Genomic DNA, 16941 nt, shown 5'->3' on the forward strand with positions numbered 1-16941 from the left:
GCCAAGTTTCAAGCAACCAGTGTATAAGTGGGCTTTTACAGAACCTGCTGACAAATTAGGAAGCACCTTAAAGTAACTGAAAGGCAAATGCTGGGTAACTCATATGTCTACTATAGGACATTGCAGTCCCTGCATTTGGAAGGCAGCTACCATCTCCCTAACCAATACTGCTGTGAGGTAGTTTTTTGAGCAAAAACAATTTTCTGAATTCCAGAAGTTTCTCTCCTGAAATAAGCACATAAAATTATTTTAAGAGAATGTGAATCAGGCCCATGTCCACATGGTGCAATTACCACACTTCTAAGGACAGAAACACTGGGGAATAATCCCAAGCCCCAGCTGCTTTCGACACCCAATAAGATGAGGTACCGACTGCCTGAGACCACCTCCTTCTTGACCTCCCCAGCAGTGCTCACCGCAAGTGGCCTTGTTAGCTGCAGACCCATTCCTCTCTGTTCCTGTGATGTTCTGCTTTTGCTCCGGCACCACCACCATCTGGCAGATGGTCCCCCATAACATCACCTGCAGAGCCTTCCAGGTTGTCTTGAGGCAAAAGGAGGCCACCAGGCACACAAAGAATGAGCACATTAATGTCACAGGCTGCAGTCAGACTGAACTGAGGTTTCTGCGCGACTTGACTATGAAGTTGCCGGTGTGCCTGGTGAACAAAATTCCAGGGAGCACAGGAATGAAAATGTTGCTCAAAAAGATAACAGCAGATGCTCAGGTAGCCTTGCCGTGTTAAGCCAGAGCTCATAAAGAAAGCAAAACCCTAAGTAGGCAGCATGCACTGAGGACAGCAGGCCCATTTCCCAGGGGAGGGGAGACAGGACCCCACAGGTAAGTGATCTAATTCCCATCCCCTCTCATTCCTTCCTCCAGCAGCAACCACATTCTCTCCATGGAAGAGGCCTCCCTACTGTTCTGTCTCCTCTCTGATCACTCACTGACAAAGGCACAATCCTAAGGATTAAAAAGAGGAAAGGCTACCACTATCTCAGAGCGAGAACCAACAGACTGAGCCACCAGCTTAAGGAACAGAAACTATGCAGCTCACAAATAGCCCAGTAGCCAAACTTGCTAAGCAGTGTACTGTGTGAAAACCACGTGTTAGCACCAATCCTAAGGGAGGTGTGTTCTGGCCAGGCGTTAGTGGCTCATACCTGTAATCCTAGCTACTCAGGAGGCAGAGATCAGGAGGACTGTGGTTTGAAGCAAATAGTTCGTGAGACCCTATCTTGAAAAAACCCATCACATAAAAGGGCTGGTGGAGAGGCTGAAGGTATAGGCCCTGACTTCAAACCCAAGTACTGAAAACAGAGAGAGAGAGAGAGAGACAGACAGAAGGAGAGAGAGGAAGAGAAAGAGGGAGAGAGAGGGAGAGAGAGGGAGAGAGAAGGAGAGAGAGGGAGGGAGAGGGAGGGAGAGAGAGAGATGTGTTCTTTTTTTTATTTTATTTTATTCATATGTGTTAGACAGATGTGTTCTTAGACCTACTGTGCAGATAGGTAAGGTTAAGCAACCTGCTCAAGGCTGTACAGCTAGTAAGCTGCGGAGCTGGACTCAAAACTAGGAAGTCCACAGCCTGGACAACTGTGTCTACAGATACACAAACAGACATGCAACTTCACTTCTCAATACAAACAGAAGGCAGAATATATGTGTCTCACAGCTAGCAGGCTGGCAAGGGTTAAACAAAAACTGAAGTCGGGGCAGTGGTGTACCACTGTAGTTCTAGGACTTGGGAGGCAGAAGTAGGAGGATCACAAGTTTGAGATCAGCCTGGGCTATGTAGCGAGTTTGAGACAAGCTTGGGCTACACAGCAAGACTGTCTCAAAGCAACAACAAAAAACATTGAGCCAGGTATGGGGGTACATGTCTGTAGTCTCAGCTATTTGGGAAGCTGAAATAGGAGAATCACTTTAGGAGTTGGAAGCTGGCTTGGGCAACATAAACAGAGACCCATCTCTTAAGAAAAAAACCCACAAAGTTGATAAGGCCACTACTGAAAACACTATGATATAGCTACTTGGAAGTCCCCACAGCATTCCTGGACACTCATCCCTGGACAGGAGGGGCCATCCAGTTTACCTCCAGACTGGCTTGCATATGTGCAAAATAAATGGATAAAAGTGGTCACAATTTTGCCTGTAATAATCAAAAAATTATAAACCACCCCTAAGTTTCACCAAGAGACCTGTCCTAATAAACATGTATGAGAAAATTTCCAATGTGGGGCTTCAGGCAAGAGCAAGGAAGGGCAGAGAAGGTGGCTTCCTTTCATTGTTTGCTTTTTTTTTTGTATTTTTACATTTTCATGCCAAGTATATGAACTGACTATTCAAACTCACAGTCCATGCGCTCACAGGAATGGAAAGGCCTGGATGGGCTACAGCATGGGTACAATTTGCCTCTGATAGCAACAGCTTCCCTTTACACATAGATCTATTTTCTCCCTACTTAAATCATGGGATGACAAGTCTTCCTCCGTACTTCAGTCACTGCAGCCTTGGCAGACTAGAAGGCTCACTGGAGGAAAAAGAGCATCTCAGCTGCTCTGAGATGAGGCTCTCTTGGCCCACTGGGGATGCCTACCAGCCTCCACTCTCTTGGGAACTTGAGGGACTCTGTCTGATACCTTCATTGCCCAGTGGGCAAGACACCTCAAGGCCCACTGTGTCCTACAACTCTCCACCTGGGAAACTCAAGTCCTGAATCCTCCATCTTCCTGAAGATTACTGATGTGTCTGCACTTAGCCTTTAAGAACCTGTAATACATTTTTTCTAACTTCTATCACTACTATCAATATTTCCACAGCTATGCCCTAGGACACACTCTAGCAGAGGTACCTAGTGTCCTTACAAATAAGAAGAGGGGAGATGTAGGAACTGCACATAAAGCTGCCCTAGAAAGTCAAATTAAAGAAGAGAAAAAGAGGCTGAGAATTTTAAATTATTTTATTTAGTCACATGCTGCTGTGACTAAAGTTGTCATGCTTTGGGACAAGGAAAGAGAAAAGCTAGTGACCTAAAGAGAAACCAGAAAGGGAGTTCAGTGTTCAAGGGGGTATATGCCACAGAAGACAGGTAGCACCATGAGAGAGCAAGCAGGTGAGATTTGTAAGAGAGATGATGCCACCATTGAAACAGAGCTGGAGAAAAGGTTGATTTGCTTTGACAGGCTTCTCAGGATTCAATTAAAAATGTGCCACACAGTTGTTGGCTTTGGGACCTTGAGTCAATTTTTTACCTTATCTGTAAAGTGGGGCTCACAACATAGTCCAGAAAATCACATGAGGTGTTAAGGGTGGGAAGTAATCCTTGGTCACAGTTTAAATGCCAGGCAAGGGCCTCATGACCACGGCATACTGTCACTGATATTACAGGATAGCAGAGGGCCAGCAAGCTCATAAATCCCACCAGGAATCCTACCAGTAGGAGGATCTCTTAACACCTTCCTAGCACATGGACAACAGTGGGTTAGCTCCAGGATTTCCATTTTATTATCTACTGATGGTTTTCAGCAGGACCCCAGCATTTCTATCATAGGAGGAATGTCACTTGACTGGCTGAACTGATTTCATCCCCTTGATGTCTTTCCCAAAATCATCTCAAATTGCTCTCCCCAAAATCCTTAGTTTTCCATGTCTCAGCTATTCAGAACTTTCTCCAACCTCTGCTCAAATCTTCTGGTAAAATTACAACTCCAAGCTGGGGATGTAACTCAGTGGTAGAGAATATGCTTAAGGCTCTGGACTTAATCACAGCATCCTCTCCTCCCTCCAAATCCCACCATTTAGGCTTCACTGGTTATCAGATCTAACTACTTAAAAATTTTTTTTAGCCAATGATTTTTTTCTTGTATATTTCTTACACATAATTTAGCACAGTTGGATTTTTTATTATATATATTATTATCATATTATTGTACTGGTGCTGTATTATGATATTTACACAAGTTTAATATATCATAGTTTAATGCACCTCTTCCACCATTCTCCTTTATTCCCCCCTTCTGGAATAGTTTCAACAGGTCTCATTTTTCCATTTACATGCATGAGTACACAGTATTTCCACCATATCCCCCCCTCCCACGGTACCACCCTTCCCAGGGAGGATCTATTTTGCCCTCCTGCTGTTTTTGAAAAGAAAAAAAAGACATTTTTATTTAAGTAGCCAATGATTTTTCCAATGAAGAGTGTCAGAGAATGGTTTTAAAGCAGTAGGACTGCACGAGGTGTAGTTCAGTGGTAAAGCACTTACCTAGTAGGAAAGGCCCTGGGTTGGAGCTCCAGCACCAATAAATAAATAAACAAATAAAGTAAGTAAGTAAATAGGAAGTTTTCTGCTTCTTCATATTCTAAACTGATTTCAGTGCATTTGTCAGCCTTCCACACAGAAAAACCACATTAAAACCGCATGCTTCCCTGCCCTCTCCAGCCTTGTCCCTTGACATAGGAGCTGTGAAATTTAGTGAATGACAGGCAGAAATCAGAGGACAGACATTACAGAAAACACTGCTGTCAACATGATGAGACAATTTTAGCAACTTTGGTACAATTTCCATTGTACTTGATGCCTGGAATTTAAAAGGATGAACCCAGATCAGTTTTTTGACTTAATGTACCACAATGCAGGATGGTTTAACAGGTGGGAAAACTGTGAGGTACAGTGGGACTGCCAGTGTTTGCACCTTTTGTTTTGTTTTTGATGCTGGATATGGAACCAGGGCCTCTTGCTCAGTACCTGCTCTACCACTAAACTACATCCCATCAACTTTTATGTAAATCTCAAGTTATTTAAAAATAAGCTTATTTTATAAACAGGGGCTGAGCTATATGCCAGTATCTAACATCTGTAATCCTAGCTACCTGAGAGGCTGAGATTGGGAGGATTGATTTTTGAGGCCAGCCCAGGCAAATAGTTTGTGAGACCTCATCTCCAAAACAACCAGAGTGAAATGAACTGGAGGTGTGGCTAAAGTGATAGAGAGCTTGCTTTGTTAAGCACAAAATCCTGAGTTCAAACCCCAGACCCACCAACAAACAAAAAGAAAGAAAAAGAGGATGAGAGGCTGGAGGTAAAACCAGTGGTTGAGCACTTGCCTAGCATGCCCAAGACCCTGGGTTTGAGCCCCATCTCCAACAAAATAAAAACAAACAAAAACCCAAAAAGACTATTGTTCAGATTGGTAACTAATATCATTCAGTATATTTTTGTTGTTTTGCTTTTAAGTGTCTGCTATAGGTCAGACCCTGTACTATATGCTATGTGCTCATGCTAAGGTAGGAATTTGCTCTGGTCTCTTAAGTAGGGGTACCTGTAATCATGTGGGGCGCCAGGGAGGGGCACAAAGTTCTAGGATACCTGAGTATCAGCATTCCTCAAACCTGGCCCCCAAGAGCTCACTGCACCAGTAGGGGAATCAGTGAATCATCATAAGACTTTATAGTAAAGGGATCAAGTATAGGGCAGGTGCTCAGTAAACATTTAGCACCTTCTAAAACACAGCAGAGGCTAAAGGGTATACTGGTGATTTGAAAGGGCAGCTTGCTCAGCTGAAAGGCCTGGAAATGCTCCCCAGAGGAGTGGAGGCCTTAGTAGTTTAGGAGAGGAAGGGATTGGTGGGTGGAAAGAATACCATTCTTGGCCAAGTCTAAGCAGGTCAAGGTGAGTTTTGTATAGCCATAGGCAGAGGAAGAAGAAATGCGACAGGTTTGGGGTGGGGAAACTGGTATTTTTCATGTCCGTTATCTATCTAAAATAGAATTTCTTCCTGCCTTCTATCCTAATTACATAATTTGGACATCAAAGATATCAATTTGTGAGGCGGGCGCCACTGGCGCACACCTGTAATTCTAGCCACTCAGCAGGCAGAGATCAGGAGGATCGCAGTTTGAAGCCAGTCTGGGCAAACAGTTTGCGAGACCCTATCTCGAAAATACCTAACACAAAAAGGGCTGGTGGAGTAGCTCAAGGTGCAGGACTTGAGTTCAAGTCCCGATAAAGGAAAAAAAAAAGTCGGTATGTGGCAGGCACGTTTCTGAACCTCATGCTTTTGTAATCTCTGAGTTAATAAAGCTTAGTGCCAAAAGTGACAAACAAGGAAGACAATTCATTTTACTTATGATTTTCATGTGGGCAACTTAAAAATGTTTCCCCATCTAAAGAAACATTCCTTTATTGGAGACATCTTTTGTCTTCATTTCCCTCTCCAATTTTGTGTGCATGTGTGTGTGTTTTAACTAGCGAGAGAAAAGAAATTAATCACTAGGCATCTAGTTCATTTTCTGTAAATCTCTTCAAGGCAGAGGAAGCTAAGGGGTGGGGGAGAGAAACAAAGATTAGGTTTTGAGGTCTGTTTCCAAAAGGAGTGAACAAATAACACATCAAACAATCTAAAGACAACAAAGTCAAAGGGTCCGCCTTGTTCGCGCCCCCGCCCGCCCGGATGCCCAACAGGTGCTTCCCGGGTCCGCCCACAGCCACAGTGCCATTAGCTTGCCACAAAGTAACCGCACGCGCAACCGTATGGAGGCCCGCCAGTACTCACGGCCGCTCGGCGGTCCGCGCCCCGACCCGCAGCGCCCATCCGGACCAGGCCTCGGTCAGCGCGGGCTCGGCTCTCAGGCGGCCTCGGCGAGGCCCGGGACGCGCTCCGGTTGCTGGCGCCTAGACCGGGCGCGAGGCATCCTCCCGCCACCGCCCCGTGGGCCGCCTGCCCTTTGTTTTGGAGCAGCGGCCCGGCCCAGCCGCCGTTAACGGCCTCGGAACGCAGCTCTAGCCAATCAGCTCGCCGTGCCCGCCCCCGTCCCGCCCATTCCTCCGTCCCGACTCGTGCGTCCCCGCCCCGCGCGCTCCGCCCGGCGGAGCCGAGTCGGTTCCCACCCGACTGGGCGGGAGGGAGAGGGGGTGCACGTGCCGCGGGGCGCGCCGCACTCCCATTGGCTGGGCCGTCGTACACGGCCTTTAGAGCTAGCCTGTAAGAGCCTATATCTGCGGGGGCGGGGCCTCACGGGGAGGGGCGTGGCGTGGGGGCGGGCACAGCGAGGAGTACAGAGCGCAGGCGCCGGCTGCCCCTATAAGGGCGCGGGGCGGGGCGGCCGTGGGACTCATTCCGGCAAGTGTGGCTGGGGGGGTGGACGTGCTGAACCTGCAGCTCTAGGGGTCGGAGTGGTTACGCGACCCCCGCACAGGTGCCTTGGCCGCGGTCGTTGGTGTCCGCCCGGTCCACGCTATAGGCCGCATTCAGGGACCGCACAGCTGGGACGTGCGCCTTGGTAGGGTCTTAGTTGCGGGGATCTCTCTGCAGTTGGGTTCCGAAGGTGCGGGGTCCTTAGTGCTCTCTTATCCCCACCACTGTCTCTCAACTCTGCAAGCCACCCCATTACCATTCCCTCGCCACGTGAGAACCTCCAGGTCGGCTCTGGACACTGATTCTGGTTCGGAACCCCCAAATCGGAGCAGACAGGACTTCCCCACAAGTAGTCCATACCCTCTCCGTATCTACAACTGCGTGTGGGTCCGTCCCCGCCCCATACTTCTAATGACATTATTTTCTTTGTCCTACATCACTTCTCTGTAAACCGGTTTTTATATGACATCATTAAAAAACACACAGTTGGAGGGGGCTGGGATGTAGCTCAGCGGTACAGCGCTTGCCTAGCATGCGTGAGGCCCTGGGTTCGATCCCAGCACCAAAAAAAAAAAAAAAAAAAAAAAAAAAAAAAAAACACACAGTTGGAGGACTGGTAGAGTGGCTTAAGTGGTACAGTGCCTGATAGCAAGCGTGAGGCTCTGAGTTCAAATCCCAGTCCCACCAGAAAACAAAACGCTGTGGAGGATCACAATGCATGTAACATTTTACTACATGTTAGTGTCCTCTAGAGAGTGTTGTTGCTTTATTGCAAACCATTGTGTTTGTAAAGATCTCTGTGGCTGAGTGTGTCCCCAATTCATAACTTAGATGGCAGCTGGGTATTGACTGTTAAACATTAGTCACCATTTATTTAAGGATTCTTTCTAGTGTTTCCTCCAACTCCCTGTTTCTACAAACTTCCTGGCTGCTAAATAGAATCTCACGATCATTTTAAGATGCATTTTTTTTCAGATAAGTTTTAACATCTTTTCATTTACTGTTTGCCATTTCAGGTCTCCTTCGGTTTCCTTTTTTTCTTGTGAATAGATTGCTTTGATCCTCTTAAATATTAAGCCTTTGTTGTTCTTCCTAAATTGCAGAAGTTTTCTCAGCCTGTCTTTTGTTGGAAAAAATACTAATTTTGACGTGGTTCAAGGATAAACAATTTTTTTTTTTTTTTGGCAACTCTAGGGCTTGAACTCAAGGTCTCATGTTTGCTAGGCAGGCATGCTGCTACTTGAGCCACTCCACCAGTCATCTTTTTGTGATTTTTTTTTTTCCAGATAGGGTCTCTCGATTACAAGTGTGAGCCACCCTCAATGAATTTGACTACTTTGCATACTTCACGTGAGAAATAATTATTTTGTCTTTTTCTGGCTTAATTATTTCACTTACTAGTGGTAAATTTTCCCTCTACTGGGGATCAAATCCAAGGCCTCCGAATGGAAGGCAACTGCTCTAGCACTGAGCTGCAAACCACAGACCACTATATAATTTTTTTGTTGTTGTTGTTGGGACTGGGGCTTGAACTCAGGGCTTCACACTTGCAAAGCCAGCATCCTACCACTTGAGCCACACCTCCAGTCCATTTTGCTCTTTTTATTTTGGAGATGGGGGGTATCATGAAGGGCTGGCATCAAACCTCAATCGTCCCAATCTCAGCCTCCCAAGTAGCTAGGATTACAGGTGTGAGCCACTGGCACTCGGCACTATTTCACTTTGTATCCTGCTTTTGTGTTAGTGGTACTGGGGTTTGAACTCAGGGTTTTAGTGGTACTGGGATTCGAACTTGTCAGGCAGGTACTCTACTATTGGAGCCACTCTGCCAGCCCTGTATCCTGCTTTTTAAAAGGGGGAATTTCTGCAAGCCGTTGCAGTCTTCATAAATACGTTTAGTGACTGAATATTAAATGTAACATTCATAAATATCTAATGATATGTAGTGGGTCAGCACTTAGATTATTTCTTCCCTATTTCTGCAGACTCCCTAGCTTGAAAATTTTAGCACCTGATTCATTATCATTCTCTGCATTAGAACACATGGTATCATTCTTAGAGATACAACATTTCTTAAAGTCTAAATGATTTCAATATATGTATGAACTATAGAGGATCCTGCCAGAGGTGCATTGGCCTCTCTCCTGTAAGGGTCTTGTGGGTTTTTTTGTTTCTGTTTTTGTTTTGTTTTTTTTTCTTGCAATACTGAGGTTTAAACTCAGGGCCTATTCCTTGAGCCACTCCACCAGCCCTTTTTCGTGTTGGGTTTTTTCAAGATAGGGTCTTGAGAACTATTTGCCTGGGGTTGACTTTGAACCATGATCCTCCTGATGTCTGCCTCCTTAGTAGTTATGATTACAGGCGTGAGCCACCAGCACCCAGCAGGTCTTGTGTTTTGCATGACCCTATTGCTGACCACTGACCAGCATCTTTCAAAATTTTTTACCCAATTTTGCATAATGTAGTAAAATACACATAGCATGAAATTTATCATTTTCTTTCTTTTTAAGTGCATAGTTCCAAGGTGTAAATACATTTATAGTGTTGTGCATTCATGAACAATGTTCATCTTAAGCTCTGAAATTCCACTCTTATGAAACAATAACCCCACATAATCCCCTGCTCCAGCCCCTAGAAACCACCTGTCTACTTTCTGTCTCTGAGTTTGACCACTTTACATACCTCAGGTAAATGGAATCACACAGTATTTGTCTTTTTGCAGCTTAATTATTTCACTTAGCATAATGTCCTCAAGTTTCATCCGCATTGCAGCACGTGTTACAATTTTGTTCCTTTCTGGGCTGAATAATACTCTTTTGTATATTTATTCACTCATCTGTCGAGCTGCTTCCACCTTCTGGCTATTGTGAATAGTGTTGGTAGGAACACGACTGTACAAATATCTCCTTGAGACCATGCTTTTAGTGATTTGGGTTATATAACTCAGAGCAGGAATTTTCAAACCATGGAGTAATTCTACATTTATTCCAAAGTGGCTATATCATTGTACATTCCCATCAACAGTGAACAGGGTTCCAATTTCTCCACATCTTCACCTACATATATTTTTGTTTTGTTTGATAGTTGCCATCCTAATAGGTGGGAGGTAGTATCTCCTTGTTTTAATTTGTATTTTACTAAGAATTAGTATGGTGCACATCTTTTTGTGGTACTGAGGTTTGAACTCAGGGCCTCACACTTGTTAGGTAGGTGCTGTACCACTTGAAAATAGTGGAGTCACTGCACAATATGAACTTACTTAATGCCATTGAATAATACATTTAAAATTGCCAGGTGCTGGTGAGTTACCCCTGTAATCCCAGCTATTCAGGAGGCAGAGATCAGGAGGATTGAGGATTGAAGCCTGCCCAGGTAAATAGTTCTCAAAACTCTATCTCAAATAAAACAGGGCTGGTAGCATGGCTCAAGTGGTACAGTGCCTACCTAACAAGTGTGAGGCCCTGAGTTCAAACCTCAGTACCGCCAAAAAAAATTTGTTAAAATGATAAACTTTGTTACCCAGGTTTCGCATTTCTAATCTGAAAATCCAACCTCCCAAATACTCCAAGATTTGAAACATTTTGAGTGCCACAAACAGAAAATTCTACAATTAACCTCATGTAATGGAGTGTATTCAAAACACAAGTACACGAAAAATCTTGTACAAGATAACCTTCAAGTGATGTGTATAAGGAGATCTCATTATGTATATGCAAATATTTGAAAAATGGGAATTCTAAAACACTTCTGGTCCCAAGTATTTTGGATAAGGGATTTTTCAACTTGTATATATTTCACCACAATAAAAATAATTAAAACATTTTTATAGTGTGAACATATATATATATATATATACATATAAATGTTCACAATTTAATAGATGCTGTAATTTTGTGTAATGCTCTAACATTTTTTATTCTTTTCTATTTTGATTTCTGCTATGATTAGGATCTGAAATGTCCCCCATAAGCTCATGTTTTGAAGGCTTGGTCCCCAGTGCAGCAGTGTTCAAAGGTGGGTCTTTGGAAGGTGCATGGATTGAGAGAGTTCTGATCCATTAATGGACTGGCCCATTGATTGATTCATTGCTTAATGGGCTACCGGGAGGTGGCAGACGCTTTAGGAAGTAGGGTTTAGTTGGAGGAAGTGTCACTGGCCGTGTGACTTTGAAGGGAATATTTTGTCCCCAGCTCCTTCCCCGCCCTCTCTTTTTGCTTTCTGGCTACCATGAGGTGAGCAGTTGGCTCCCTGCCTTACAGCAGGCCCAGGAACTATGGAACAAAGTGACCATGGACTGAAACCTCTGAAATGGCGAGCCAAAATAAATCTTTCTTCCTTCAAGTTGATTTTCTCAGGTATTTTGCCTTAGTAATGGAAAGCTAACACAATTTCATTAACTATCCAAGACATGAACTCACAACACACATATCATCATGGCCGGTGATCTACCACCCGTGGCTGGTTCTCGTTGTCACACTGTCCATAACCTTTCCAGCAGCCCAGGCTGGGATTCTTCTTTGCATCTTTTCCTTCTTTCTTTCTTTCTTTTTTTTTTTTTGTGGTACTGGGGCTTGTACTCAGGGCTTACACTTTGAGCTAGTCCACTAGCCCTTTTTGTGTTGGGTTTTTTCGAGATAGGGTCTCTTGAACTATTTGCCTGAGCTGGCTTTGAACTGAGATCCTCCTAATTTCTGCCTCCTGAGTAGCTAGGATTACATGTGTGAGCCACCGGCGCTGGCTGGGAGAGAATTCTTTCCTGCCTCCACCATTAAACATCCCTCCAGAGACCTCCCCTGCCTACTTACCTACTGTCATGAACATAGGGTCCTCATCTCCTGCATCCTCAACCCCTGTCTTTCCCATCGGAATAAAATGCACTGTAAACTCTATCTTCACCTTCAGCAATCCCCACACACTGTGGTTTGGATATGGTTTGTCCCCTCAAAAACATGTTGAAGTTTGATTGACAGTGTTGAGAGGAGGGGCTTTAAGAGGTGATAAGGTAGTTAAGAGGGACTAATGCTTGAATTGGAGGCTTGGCTTATGTGGTAGAACACCTGCCTAGCAATAGAGAAGCTCTGAGTTCAAACCCCAGTACTGCCAAAAAAAAAAAGGATTAATGCTTGAAAATGGATTCTCATTCTTGGGAAACTGAATTAGTTCCCCAGAAAGTGAGTTGTTAAAAATTGAGGCTCTGGGCTAGGCTCAAGTGGTAGAATGCGTGCCTAGCAAGCATGAGACCTTGAATTTGAACTCCAATACTGCCAAAATTGAAGCCACCCCTTCTTGTTTTGTCCCTATCTTGCCTTTCTGCTTTCTGCCAGGAGTTGAAGCAACACCAGGATCTTGCTAGATGCCTGATCTTGGACCTACCAGCCTCCCTGTGGGTCAAAATAAATCTCATTTCTGTACAAATCACTCAGCTTCAGGGATTTCTTTTTCTTCTCCTTCTTTGGTGGGACTAGGGTTTGAACTCAGGGTGTCACGCTTGCAAAGCAGGCACTTTACCACTTGAGGCACACCTTCAGTCCATCTCTTTTCTTTTTTAGTGGCAATAGGGTTTGAACTCAGGGTCTCACATTTGCTAGGCATGTGTTCTTACCACTTGAGTTACTTTGCTAGCCCTCAGGGATTTCTTCACAGCCACAGAAAATGGGTTAAGACACCATAGTTCTCTGCAACCATCAGGGCAAGATTATTCAGGAGTGGCCTAGCCCAGGTTCCTCCTGTCTTCACCCTTCTCAAGTTTCCATCCCAACCATTCCACCTGCACATCACTAAACTTCATCTGGGCTTAGAGTGGATGGTCCCTGTGGCACTTCATACAGCTGGTCACGGCCTCTCTCTCCCTTCCTGCTGGCTACCCCTTCCCCATCTCTCTTCACCCTCCTGACCCGAGGGTTCAGTCCTCAGGTCTCTTCTTCACGCTTTTGTGGTAGGTGATCTCTTCAGGATGGTTTGCCACGCACACCATTTGTAGCCTCAAAACTAGTAGAAGCATACCTTAGCCCAAACTCTTCCCTGAACTCTAGGTTCACATGTCTACTTACTCCAAATTCCACTTGGAGCCTATCGGATATTTCCAACTCAAAATGTCCCAAATCAAGCCTGTTTCCACCATCTTGTGAAAAGCTCTGTCATCCTTCCAGCACAGATCAAGGCCTCAGAGTCCTCCTCAGCTCCTCTCTGTCCCTCATCCCCCCATAGCCAAAACCAGGGCAAGTCCTGTAGGCCCATTCTTGCTGTCACACCCCGGGGCAGGGCTGATCCACAGTCATCTCTTGCTTAGATTATTACCCAAGTCCAAGGACTCCCAAGTTGCAGACTTTGCCTCCTTAATTCTATTATTCACAGATCCATTCTTTTATAGAAAAAGCCAGTCTGTCTGGGTGTGGTCACACACACACACACACACACACACACACACACACATATAATATAAAATCCCAGCACCCTGAAGGGTGAGGCAGGAGGATACTGAGTTCCAGACCAGCCTGGCCTATATAGCAAGACCCTGTCTCAAAGAAAAGAAGAGGGCTGGTGGAGTGACTTAAGTGGTAGAGTGCCTGCCTAGCAAACATGAGTTCTGAGTTCAAATCCCAGTACAGCCAAAAAAAAATTGTATCAAAGAAAAGAAAAGCTAGTTTGTCCCTCTTCAAAAGCCTCCAGGAAAAGGCCTGAAGAGTAAAAGCCCGAGTCTGGGCTGATGATGTATCACATTCTTGGTCTTTCTGGGGTGGATCTTAAATACTACCTGCTGTGGCTGTGCCCACATTAAATCACACAGTGAGGCTATCTCCAGTGAACGATCTAAGGCCCCAGGTAAAGAAAGACTCTCCTCCCAGGCAGGACTGTTCCAGGGCTTAGTGATCACCTTTCAAAAGTCAAGGGCAGAGGTCAACCTTCTCTGAGCGAAGTTATCCCTTTGCTACATACTCAGTGCCCCTATTACTCCTCTCCAGACACATCCACTTCCTTGCTGCTTCTTTGCAGGACCCTGCACTTGCAGTCTCTCTCCCTTCTCTAGGGTTCTGCTTACAACAGCCTTCTCTGTCCACACTCTGGATACTAGCTGTCCTCATTCTCCCTGCTGTCTTTCCTCACCCAGCTTTATTATTCCTCAGGAGCCTGCATTTCTCTTTGTTTGGTTTATTGCCCATCTGCCATCATCAGGACGTATGACCTGCCCAGGGCAGGGTCTTGCTTTGTTCTTGGCTTAATGAGCAACCCCTGCAGAATGATCAAGGATTAAGATCCAAGTTGTCTGGCACAGAGTGGATGCTCAGGAAACATTAGTGTTCCTCCTGACTCCCAGCTCTTTCCTCTCAGGAAGCCCAATGCAGGGTTTCTCAGGAAAAGCCAACACTGGGCAGGGGCGTGGCTCAGTTGTACAGTACTTGCCTGGCATGTTCCAGGCCCTGGATTCCATCCCCAGCGCTGCAAAAACAAAAGAATGGCAGCTTGTGGGGACTGGTTTGCTGTGCTGGAGCCAGACCTTCACAGGAACGGCAATCAGAAGGGAATGGCAGGTCTCCCCAGAGGGTCTAGTCTGATTGGTTGTCATGGGCTGAACTGTGATCCCAGCCAGCTTCAAAGCAGGCTGGTGGGATAACTGTGCAAGACAGGACTTAACCAGGCTGGATTTCAATGGTGTCCTCGGTCAAGCGAAGGGTTGGGAAGAAGTCTTTCTAGAGTCCCTTGATTTCTAAACTTTTATGATTCCTCAATAGTTTCCTTTATTATATTAAAACGCATTAGGAAGTATGCAAGGGCCGTTAGCATAGCAACCATGAGCCATCTTAAGTTCTTCCCAAATTAAAAAATTTCCAGCTTTAGGACTGAGGAGAGAAACATACAAGAACAGAGATGAAATTAAGTTATTGATGGAAGCGGTTGTCATGGCACCAGGCTGTCCTTGGAGCCTGCCAGCTGCCACTAGATTTCTCCATTTTTTGTGCAAATGAAGGAGTACATGAGAAGATAAAGGGCTTGACTCCCACAGTGAGGGAGAAAAATAAACTATATGTTTTAATTAGAAATAGTTAACTAATCATGGGAATTTATATCTTCAGAGTAGCTATGTATCCAAGGCACGGGGTTTCTCAAAGCTTAAACAAAGCACTTGGGGGATCTCATGAAAATGTGGACACTAAAATGGTAAGTTTGGAGTGGGGCCTGAGATACTGCATTTTTACTTTAAATTGTGATAAAATACACATACTATAAAATTTACCATCATAAATCTTTTTATTTTTTTCAGTGCTGGGGAATGGAACCCAGGGCCTCCCATATACCAGGCAAACACTTTACCACCAAACTTCATCCCCAGCCCATTTTTTAGTTTTTGAGATAGGGTCTTGCTATGTGACCCCAAGGGCCTAAGTTATTATTTTTTTTTCTGAGAGTATTGGGGATTGAACTCAGGACCTCACATTTGCCAGGTAGGTACTCTACCACTTGAATAGATAGGGTCTCAGCTTTGCCTGGGCCGCCTTAGGCAGCAAACCTCCTACTTCCACCTTCTGAATAGCTGGGATTATAGGTATGTACCACCTCACTTGGATTATTTATTTTTTTAAACCAGGTCTTGCTATGTAGGCCAAGTGGCATAAACCATTTTTAAGCATACGGTTTAGCAGTATTAAGCATGTTCACACTGATGTGCATACAATCTCCAAACACTTTTTTCCAACTATTTTCCCCCTAGAACTGGGGATGGAATTCAGGGCCTTGTACCTGCGTGGTAAGTTCTCTACCTCTGAGCTGCCCCCTCACCCCCTCCAAAACACTATTCATCCTGCAAAACTGAAGCTGTATTCCCATTACGTAACAACTCTCCCACCCCCACAGTCTGCACTGGTGACCTGGTGATGGTAAAGTCACTGATCTGTGGCCCATTGGAGCCTCGGGGCTCTGTTCAGAGCTGCCCTTTGCTCCAGAGTCTGAGAAAGATGGCAGGCATTTTGAAAAGAGCAGGCCCCACAGTGGGATTTCCAGGAACTTCCTACTGGGACAAGAGAACAGGTGATGTCACTTTGGAAGAGTGGTCAACAGGCTAACCAATTCACAGGTGTAACTAGGATTTGTGTGGTACAGGAAGGATCAAAGCATGGAGGAGGTAATGCAAAGACATTCTCTGTCACTGCTTGCTATGGTTTCAAAATGGTTTGGGTGTCCTCCAAGGCTTCATGTGTTGAGATTCAATCCCCAGTGAAAGGTATTAAGAGAGTGGACACTTAATCTGGCTATTGTGTTTGAACATGTGGCCTCTGGGAAGTGATTAGGATTAGACAACATCATCATGATGGAATCCTGGTGGCTTTATAAGAAGAGGGTGGGAAGCCAGACAGATGTACATAGATTCGGACGTGTGCTGTGTCTTGCCACATGATACAGTGCACAGCTTTGGGACTCTGCCAGCAAGAAGGTCATTACCTCCAGAACTGTGAGCTAAATAAACCTCTTTTCTTTAAAACTTACCCAGCCTGTGGCATTGTGTTATTAGCAACAGAAAACAGAATCTTAGACTGCTGTACTGACTTGCTAAGTTTGTTAGCTTCTTCCCTAGTGTTGGGTAATTATTTTTGCAGTGATGATGCTGACACTAACATTTTTGTACATGTAGCCATTTTCTCTTGAACTATTGTCAAGGGGGAAAAGTCCCAGTAATGGAATTCCTGACTCGAGACTCATCATCTTATTGGCTTCTTTTATGTGAACCAGATTCCAACTGTATTTATTTTTAGTACTATCAGCAATGCCAAAGGGTACATATGGCCTTATAATTTTACATTTGCCTTTTATA

General features: G+C 44.8%; 1 protein-coding gene across 5 annotated transcripts in view; it reads right to left on the reverse strand.

The window, feature by feature from the left end:
* Window positions 1-6763, reverse strand: part of Ypel1 (yippee like 1) — a 31236-nt gene extending 24473 nt beyond the window's left edge. For 4 of the 5 annotated variants that reach the window (XM_074061164.1, XM_074061163.1, XM_074061165.1 and 1 more), the window contains exon 1: window positions 6555-6763. In XM_074061164.1, the coding sequence (XP_073917265.1) occupies window positions 6555-6593 (39 nt within the window). In that variant the 5' untranslated portion in view covers window positions 6594-6763. Of the gene's footprint in view, window positions 1-416; window positions 659-6554 lie in introns of all 5 variants that reach the window. The other variant, XM_020160758.2, reaches the window with a different exon arrangement.
* Between the last annotated feature and the right edge of the window lie 10178 nt (window positions 6764-16941).

Source organism: Castor canadensis, chromosome 18 (assembly GCF_047511655.1).
Source record: "Castor canadensis chromosome 18, mCasCan1.hap1v2, whole genome shotgun sequence".
Classification (NCBI taxonomy): Eukaryota; Metazoa; Chordata; class Mammalia; order Rodentia; family Castoridae; genus Castor; species Castor canadensis.